Source organism: Propithecus coquereli, unplaced genomic scaffold (assembly GCF_000956105.1).
Source record: "Propithecus coquereli isolate 6110/MARCELLA unplaced genomic scaffold, Pcoq_1.0 Scaffold164, whole genome shotgun sequence".
Lineage (NCBI taxonomy): Eukaryota > Metazoa > Chordata > Mammalia > Primates > Indriidae > Propithecus > Propithecus coquereli.
The window spans coordinates 2,272,811-2,282,459 of NW_012140969.1; the positions used below are offsets into that span (position 1 = coordinate 2,272,811).

A 9,649-nucleotide genomic window follows, 5' to 3' on the forward strand; every position below is an offset into this window, starting at 1 on the left:
GCATGCACTTCCGTGTCTGGGAGCGGGGGACCCACTGACGGGGCCAGAAACATCCTGGCAGGGGCACAGGAGGCGGCACTTCCTTGGCATACTCTAGGCCCCCCATGTACCCCAGGCAGGGACGGAAAGGCTGAGAAGGCAGAGGACCGAGGCGGGCTGCGTCCTGGCCAGGCAGGGTGTGCTGGGACTTCCACCTGGCTTGCTTCCTCGGAACGACCGGCGCAACACTGGCACTCATTTCAGAGTTTGGTGCGTGGAAAGCATGCCTGCCCGATGCCTGGCCCAGCGCGAGGGTAGGATGAACAGAATGATGGTTGCCGGGGCAGGATCCCAGCCCCCGTCCATGGGGTCTGCATCTTTGGAGGCTCCGGTGTTGGGGGCTGGGTCAGGGCCTTCATGAGGCAGAGAAACACCCAAGTGAGCAAAAGGCCCCCAGAATCCCAGCCGTGCATGGCCTCAAAGAGGACATCAGGGAACCAAGAGCCTCCAGTGAGAGATGGGAAGCCACCTTATCGCCACTGTCGTCTTTGAGGACAGTAAACAGAGATGAGAATGGAGGGTGTTCAGGACACCCTGACAGACGGCAGACAGCGGGATGGGGTAGGTGGGCTGCTCTCCCTCTGGAATTTCTTGAATATAAGGAGAGAAGGCTGTCGGGACCTGAGCAGGCTCGGCTCAGCGGCGGCACCGACAAAACAGACGGACCATCTCTGAGAAGTGAGCTGTCTCTGCCGATGAATGCACAGGATGACGTGGGGAGAGCGCTGTGGTCAGCGTGTGGCATTGCTGGCTGTCCCCAGGTTCTGACACTGGAAACCTGAATTGTGGAGCAGCCAGAAGGAGCCAGGCCCACATGGCAGCTTTTAGGCAGAGGGACCCGGGTGACCATAGCCAGGGTGTGGCCAAGCCCACGTTGGACTCGACCGCCCTGTGGCAGCAGGGCCCCCTGGACTGGCCAGCCGGGGACACTGGTTCTTCAGGCCAGAATGAGGGTGACCAAGACAGAAAGAGAAGCTGCAAATGAGATTTGTTTTCTCCTTTCATCCCCGTCGGTTCCCGTTGGCTGGTCAGGGCTTCGAGCACCTGCTCCCTCCCTCCGTCCTGGGGCTGTCCCCCTGGCTGGGCCCTTCCTCTGGGGCTCCAGGGTCACCAGCCCCAGGAGCAAGGTCAGCTCCTGTTCCCACCCACCGCTTCCCCCACACGACCTGGTAACAGCCAAGAGACAGGTGCACGAGGCCCAGTCGCATCTCACGGCCACTGTCCCTTCTTGTCTCTGCTCCTGTGTGGGAACAAGCACTTCTCAGTGGAAAGGCCTGGAAGACAGCTGTCACCTACATTTAGCCTCTTGCGAGGCGGTATCTGTGCTCCACAGGGTCTCGTCAAATTCTCTGAAGGTTACAGGACACACAACACACTTGTGGGAAGTGGCATCTCTCCCCGGAACCGTCTGTGTGAATGTTCCGACCTCCAGCAACTCACGTTCGCATTCTCGTTTAATGTCCACAGTCTGTGGGACACTGGTGCATGTTTGACTCTGTGCCGAGGACACAACAGCATTTCCTCTGGGGCTGGGGGAGTTTAGATAAGTCACTGGTAAGCACACCCAGGCACGCGGTTGCCTCTTGGGAATGTTCCAGAAGCCACAATACAGCAGCCCTTGGGCAAAAAATAACTTTAACCCTTTTTCCTCTGTGTCCTCAAACAGTGGGGGTCCTGCCAGGCTGCTGGGCAGGGGGCGGGGGCTCCCCGGGGCAGGCAGCCGGGCCTGGGAGTGACGCTCGCTGTGTCCTGCCCTGCAGCAGCAGTGGACGGCAACTCAGCGAGGTGTTCATCCAGCTGCCCTCACGCAAGGAGCTGCCCGAGTACTACGAGCTCATCCGCAAGCCCGTGGACTTCAAGAAGATAAAGGTAACCCCACGTCATGCGTGTGGACCCCGTGGGTACCCCTATCTGAGAGCCGTGGTGTGTGGGAGGGAGGATGGGGACAGCCTGGGAAGAAACTCAGGCCACTGTTTAGGGTCCCGGTCACAGGCTTTTGGGGTTCTTTGTGGCTGTAGGGGTCCCAGCAGCCCAGATCGGGGAGAGTGACCAGAGGGTGGCAGCAGGCAGCTGGTACCGGGGCCCCTTCAAGGGTGCCCACAGCCCTGGGCCTCAGTTGTGCAACTGTCACTCCCAGCGAGCTGGGCTTTGAGCTTATGCAGAGGAGGCGGGGGCTTGGCCGCGTCCTCGCAGGCAGCAGGGTCCCCAGGCACCTGGGGCGGGCAGGGTGGGGCCCAGAGTAAGGCCGCTCCCCCAACCCCGTCAGGAGCGCATCCGCAACCACAAGTACCGCAGCCTCAGCGACCTGGAGAAGGACGTCATGCTGCTGTGCCAGAACGCGCAGACCTTCAACCTCGAGGGCTCCCTGGTGAGATGCCCGCTGGGGCGGGGACCCCGCAGCCAGGCAAACCCACACACCCGTGGGTCCCTTCTGCACCGATGAGTTAACAAAATCTTCCCACCACTTGGAACATGTCACCGGTTATAGAAGCAATGCACACTTATTGCTGGAAGTAGGCGGCACAGTAGAGGAAGTGGCCTCAGACCCCGCAGTCGGGTGGCCCTGGAAGCATCGGGTGTGTTCTGGAATTGTGTTTTAAATGCTCTAGGCAGGGTGCGCTCTTGAAAGCAATCCTGTGGATGGGGCCTTTCCTGCGATGAAATCAACACACGCACATCTTCACCTTGAGGGAGTTGTCCTAAGTGTGTTTGGGGCAGTTGCCGTCCAGAAAGGGGATTTGACTCTGACAAGTCTGGGGGAGATGCCATGGATGTTCTCTGGGATTCCACAAGGGGAGGGAGGCACCTGCGGCCAGTCCCAACCCAGCGGTCCCAAAGCATTCCAGAAGCCTGGTGCTCCCCACGTACCCTTGGGAGAGGGCCCTCCGCCCCGGGTGGGCTGAAGCCCAGGTCTCAGGAGGCTGTGCTGGGCTGGGTGGGGTGGGCAGGTGAGTAGCCCTGAGGTCGGGCCACCCCCTCGAGCCCCTCGCGTCTCCGCCCAGATCTACGAAGACTCCATCGTGCTACAGTCGGTCTTCACCAGCGTGAGGCAGAAGATTGAGAAGGAGGATGACAGCGAAGGGGAGGAGAGTGAGGAAGAGGAGGAGGGCGAGGAAGAAGGCTCCGAGTCCGAGTGTGAGTCCCGGGGAGGGTGAGTGGGCAGGGTGGGAGTTCGGCATTGGGGGTTCATGCCACCCCCAAGGGACTCCTAGGCGCCCGACTGGGGGCGCTGCCGTTCCAGAGCTCACGTCTCCGTTCCCCTCCCCCGGCCCCCCAGCGCGCTCCGTCAAAGTGAAGATCAAGCTGGGCCGGAAGGAGAAGGCGCAGGACCGGCTCAAGGGTGGCCGGCGGCGGCCGAGCCGAGGGTCCCGGGCCAAGCCGGTTGTGAGCGATGACGACAGTGAGGAGGAGCAGGAAGAGGTGAGGCCCCTGTGAGGGGCAGTGGGGGAAACTGAGGCTTGGCCTCATGTGGCTTGCCCTGAGTCACACAGCCAGTACCTCACAGAGCTGCCACTCAAGCCCAAGTCTGTGTGACCCCAGAGCCAACACCCTTATGGCTAGTGGGCATCTGGGTGCTGGAGGGGGACACGTGAGGCTTCTGACAACAGCCAGCAGGGCAGCCCCTGTCCCTGCCACCGCCCAGGACACCAGGGGTCCTGTGCCCAGGCAGGAGGGCTGGGTCTTTGTTGAGGGCAGGGGGTGGAAGACATGCCAGGCAGTCCCTGTCCCCTTGCCAGTGTCCTTGCCCCTGGGCCACTGCTCTTCCCCTGCACAGGCCACGCTGGAAGGACCATTCCAGACAGCACCAGTGGGTTCAAAACAAAAATGAAAACACGCCAGGCGTGCTGGTGGGCGCCTGTCGTCCCAACTGCTCAGGAGGCCGAGGCAGGAGGACCGCTTGAGTCGGAGGCTGCAGTGAGCTGTGATTGCACCACCGCACTCCAGCCTGGGCAACAGAGCAAAACTGTTTTGTTTTTTTTTTAAAAAATTGTTTTTAAATGGAAGAGCAAACATCTTTCACAGCCAGAAAGAGCCAAGGTGGTGTTAAAGCCACAGGTCAGGGGCCCAGGGCCGGGCACACTGCATGGGACAGCAGGAGGCCCAGGGCACATCCTAGGTCCCAGAGGAGCCATGTGTGGGCACAGGGGCCAGTCCTCAGGAGGAAAATGAAGTTGGTGGGGCCCACGGCAGCAGGGTTCCTGTCGCCTGTGTCGACCTTTCATTAAACAAGTACGTCTAAAGCCCAGTTAGGCCCCTGGCAAGGGCCTTTGACTCACATCTCTCCTGTTGTCCCCTTTCAGGACCGCTCAGGAAGTGGCAGCGAGGAAGACTGAGCACCGACATTCCAGTCTCGACCCGAGCCCTCGTTCCAGAGCCGAGACGGTGTAGCCCTTAGCAGTAACGGGTAGCAGCAGGCGTAGTTTCAGACTTGGGGTAAAACTGTATAAACAAACAAAAATCTTCCATATTTATACGGCAGAGGAGATGTAGGACTGTCTGTGTCTGGCCCTGTCCTGGCCTCAGTAGCGTCTGTAACAGCATTAACTGTGTTAAAGAGAGAGCGAGAGAATTATGAATTGGGGAACACACGATACCTGTTTTTCTTTTCCTTTCCCGCAGTCCTTTCGCAGCCGCAGTTTGGAATCACTGTAGTTTAAGCCGTGGATGCATGCGTGTAGCCGTCCACTCCTCGTACTGTATTTGATCGGACAGGTCAGACTCGCCGGGGGCCCGGCGGGGGTATGTCAGTGTCACTGGATGTCAAACAGTAATAAATTAAACCAACAACAAAACTCCATCCACTGGCGGACTCATTCCTGGCTCCCGAGGCTCCCACCACCAGCAGCAGGTCTCATGGGGCCCATTTCACAGAACAGGACACTGAGGCCCCAGCAGAGGAAAAGGACTTGCCCAGGCCACAGACCACCTGAGCACCAGCCCTGCCATGTGCTGCTGCAGGTCCCCAGCATTTGCTCATCCAGGCTCTGTCATACAGGGAGCAGGTGGTCAGTCCCTTCCCTGCCTCCAGCCAAGACCAGGTCAGGGGAGACCGTCACACAAGTGGGCAGGTGCCCCACAGACCACTCGGGGCCATCATGCAGAAAGCACCGGGCATGGTGGACACTTGGGGTCGAGGGGCTGCCAAGTCCAGAAATCACCTTGGATTCTTCCCTGTCATTTTTGTCTCATAAAGATCTGTTATTATTAAGTCGTTGTCATCATGCTTGACTTTAATTCTTCAAACACGGTTTCTTTAGGTCTTTGAGCCTATTTATTTGTTTTTATTTTGTTTTTTGAGAGATGGGGTCTCACTCTGTTGCCCAGGCTGGAGTGCAGTGGCACAGTCATAGCTCACTGCAGCCTCGAACTCCTAGGCTCAGGTGATCCTCCTACCTCAGCCTCCTGAGTAGCTGGGACTACAGGCCTGTGCCATGGCACCCAGCGTTTTTGTGTTATTTTTAATTCTTGTTTTTCTTTTTAAGGCGTGGCCCCTTGTTCAGCCGGTGATTGGTCAGTGGTTGCGCTCAGAACCTTCAAGTCAGTGAGGCCGTGTGCCAGTGGCTCTGTGCTCAGACAGTTTGCAGGTTGGGTCTACCTTTCCTTCCTGCCCGCAGTCCCTCCTGCACTTTCTCAGGGCGTGCACTTGTGTAAGCTCACTGCCTTAAAGGGTTATCGATAGTTCCCAGATGAGCAAACTGAGTCACAGAAAGGAAGCATCTGCCACCCAGCCAGCCCTGGCGCTCAGTCCCTGCTCACCTTCCTCCCACATCAGTAGTGAGGGGTTTGAATCCTGGCCTTGCTACTTATGGGCTCTGTGACCTTAGGCCACTCTCTGTACCTCCCAGAGCCCACCGTGAGGCGTCTGCTTCCTTCAGGCATTTCTATATTTCCTACCATAACAATTAAAAGAAAAATCATTTTTAACAGAAAAAAGTGAAAGGACCCAACAGAAAGCATTTCTGGCTGAGCGTCCATATGTGCAAAGCCAGCTGTCAGGGGGACACAGGGACACATGGGCTGTGATTGGGGCGAGTGGGCAGAGCTGCAGGCCCATCTGGCCCAGTTCTCCACACTGACCTTGGCCTGAGCGCCTGGAACCAGCTTGATCCTCATGTGAACAGTGGCCTCGAACCAGGGCCCTGCACCAGATAGGATTTCTGGTGACAGCTGCTTGCTGGCCACCACCCCTCCCGACCTTTGCTTTCCACCCACCCCTCTGGATGGCCCTTCCCTCTGTCTTTGCACAGCTGCTCAGCGCCCTTTCCCCCAGTCCCAATAAGCCTGAGGGCTGGAGGACTGCACAGATCTGAGCCCAGGTTTGGGGAACACAAGAGTCCTAAGGGTTGGCACCTGCTCTGGGGTCTAGAGGAGGAGCCCTGGATCTGGAAGGTTGAAATGGCCCCCTGGAAAGGGTGGTGGGGTGAGGAGTAGGGGGCAGGACTCTGTGTCCTCAGGGAGGCATGGGAGTTGCCTGGAAGACTTGGGTGAGCAGGACATTGAGACAGGAATGCCAGATGGTCAGGGCCTGATGGGAGGCCATGAAGTGCCCTGACACAGCCTGGACTGGGAAGGGACATCATATGTGGCAGAGGGCCACATTATCTCCCATCCCACATGCTCTCCTAGAGTCTGGCCACTCCCCCATCAAGTCATGGAATCTGCTCTTCCTTCCCTTGTGTTTCAGTGGGCTTGGACTCACTGGTAACCAACAGAGTGCAATGGAACTGGCACTGTGTGACTGCTAAGGGTGCGTCACAAAACTTCTGCCTTGCGTCTACAGCTTCCACCTTGCTTGCTGGAACACTCACTCTTGAATCACCAGCTGCCTGTATGCTGCCATTTTGTGAGGAAGCCCAACCAGGGCCATGCTATAAGACCATATGAGGTGAGAGAGAGGGCTGGCTGGCCCCCACCTGCTCCAGCCCTAGCCCTCAGCTGTCACCACCGCTTCAGAGACCCTTAGCCCAAACCGCCCAGCTGAGCCCTTCCCACATTCCTAACCCACAGAAACCATGAGAGGTAATAAACCTATTGTGGTTTTAAGCCACTAAGCTGTTAAAGTGATTTATTAATCAGTGACAGCAACTGGAATACCAAAAAGTTTCTCAAGTTACATGGATCTAATTAAACAAACATGGAACAATCTTTAGAACATTGTGGAGGATAAAATATTAATAGCAAGAAGCCCACTGAAATGTCCAGCATGATGACATTTTGGGCACACGTGGGATCCCGGATATTTGCTCTGAATGGAATCACTTCTACATCAACATTTAGAAAAATGTGTATCAAGACATAACCCCAAAGACACGACACCCTGCACTGCTGTTAGCCCAGGCAATAGGGGAGGTGAGGATGGCATTGGGAGTTTCCCCAAGCTGGTGAGGTCCTCATCACCTGTCCCTTTGTCCCTTTTAAGAATCACTTCTTGATTCCTTACCAGTGTTTAAATCAATGGCTTAGTTATTTTCTGGTTTCTGGCATGGATTTCTACTGCAATAAGAAAGTTCTTATCTTCCGGGGAATCAACATGAATGAGCCCAACTCCTCAGGATCCACCCACATCTGATGCTGCTCTTGTGTCGGGTGGCCACTGGCTCCCAAGCACTGTAAGTCAGCTGCCATATATTTCCCTCATGCCCCACCGGTTGCATTGGCACGTGCCTGTAGTCCCTGCTGCTTGGGAGGCTGGGGCAGGAGAACCACTTGAACCCAGGAGTTTAAGGCCAGCCTGGGCAACAGAGTAAGATCCTGTCTTATCTATAGAAGTAAAAAACAAAACATAAAAATATTTATGCCCAACCAGTCATGGTGGCATGTGCCTATTTTCCCAGCTACTTAGGAAGCCAGGGTGGGAGGATCTCTTGAACCCTGCAATTCGAGACCAGCCTGGGCAACATAGCAAGACTCCATCCCTTAATGAAAAAGTTTGTATCTTAGGAATTTCTCCCAAAAAAATTATTAGAGGTGGGGGGGGGTGGGAAAAAACCATTAGAAATGCAAAGATAATGTAAACTGGGATGTTCATTTCACTGTTCTGGGTGGGAATGACAGAGCCCAACGATAAGAAGTTGCCTGCTAAGTTTCATCCATCAATAATTAACAGCCATTAATCATCACATTGTGGGCATGAGAAAAGGCTTATATATGACAAAAAGGGGCAAAATGGGCTACTAAATGGTATCAGTCAACAAAATCCCCGTAAAATTTATAGTCCATTGTATTCTACTGTTGATTTCCTGATTTTAATAAGATGCTACAGTCATGTAAGATGTGATCTGCCATTGGGGGAAGCTGGGTGAAGGGTACACAGGACCTCTCTGTACTACTTTTGCAACTTCTTATGAATCTATAATTATTTCAAAATAAGAAGTACAAAGTGGTATCAGAACAGGCTATTTATACTCTGTTGTAACAAACAACCCCATCATCTGAGTCATTCAGAGGACAAACAAAGGTTGATTTTTTTTTTTTCACACATGACCAGTTTGCATAATTTAGTCATTTAGGGATTTGGAAATACGGACGTTCTACCTTGAAATGTCCCTTTATGGTGGCCGGTGTAGGAAAAGTAGTTGATGCATCATTCAGTAGTACTCAGAGCTTCTCCCTGGAGAACATCTGCCTAACGTTCTTGGCCTGATCAAATCATACGACAACCACGACTAACTTCACTTGGGAGCAGACAAGTGCAGTCCTTTTGTGCTTGGAAGGACAGGTTTAGTGACCACCACAGTGTGTATACAAAATAATCCCAATTCATGAAAATCTGCATATTATCTATACATATGCATAGAAATCTGGAAGGAATAAAATACAAACAGTGATCTTGAGTTGACTGCAGGTATCTTTTGATTTCTTCTCAGTAAGTTTTCTACTTGCTAAGCTTTCTTTTACCTGAAACTGCATGCTATAATCAAACAAAAATAATGACAAAAATAGACGGAATGTAGACCAACCTCAGAAAAATGTTCTAAATAGGAGATCAGGCAGCTGAGAATATTGACGAAGTGGCACCAGTGGCCTGTCTAGGCCTAGACATGGATGATTGGTCACCTTGGTTCAGTTTAATCTAACGGACATTTTACCAAGCAGGATTCTTGTTGCTAAACAGCACAAAGCAGCTTGGGTGGTTTCAGAATCAAAAAGGCAACAGGTGCGGGATCCACAGCCTGGCTCCGGAGTCGGTCTTGGCTGTGAGGCTACAATTGGCCAAGAGCAGGTCACATTGCCTGTGCTCTGGTGCAAGGGATTCTGGGAAAGTGAGTATCTGGCCCTTTGATTGTCTAACGTGGGAGGCGGTGGGTTCCCACACTGAACAGACAAGAAATGCATAAAGAAGTGGGTGGAACAGAGCTTGAGGGAGATCTCACAGCTAGGTCTGAGCCCCAAACGGGGCTAAACCACGGTGAGATGCCACTCACACTCATTAGAATGGCTGCCATTCAAAACAAAACAAAAGAAAGTAACAAACAGAAATAACCAGTGCTGGGGAGGGTGTGGGAGATTGGAAGCCTCCCGCTCTGTCGGGACTGTGAAGTGGTGCAGCCACTGTGGAAAACAGTATGGCAATCCCTTGGAAAAAATTAATCTCTGAGATTTACACATC

General features: G+C 54.1%; 1 protein-coding gene across 7 annotated transcripts in view; it reads left to right on the forward strand.

Moving 5' to 3' along the window:
* The window catches only part of SMARCA4 (SWI/SNF related, matrix associated, actin dependent regulator of chromatin, subfamily a, member 4), an 83,609-nt gene extending 78,776 nt beyond the window's left edge, over window positions 1-4,833 (forward strand). For 3 of the 7 annotated variants that reach the window (XM_012641271.1, XM_012641270.1, XM_012641275.1), the window contains 5 exons: window positions 1,800-1,908; window positions 2,306-2,407; window positions 3,042-3,174; window positions 3,317-3,459; window positions 4,341-4,833. In XM_012641271.1, coding sequence (XP_012496725.1) covers window positions 1,800-1,908; window positions 2,306-2,407; window positions 3,042-3,174; window positions 3,317-3,459; window positions 4,341-4,373 — 520 coding nt within the window. In that variant the 3' untranslated portion in view covers window positions 4,374-4,833. The remainder of the gene's footprint in view (window positions 1-1,799; window positions 1,909-2,305; window positions 2,408-3,041; window positions 3,175-3,316; window positions 3,460-4,340) is intronic. The other 4 variants (XM_012641272.1, XM_012641273.1, XM_012641276.1 and 1 more) reach the window with 3 other exon arrangements.
* Window positions 4,834-9,649: the final 4,816 nt, after the last annotated feature.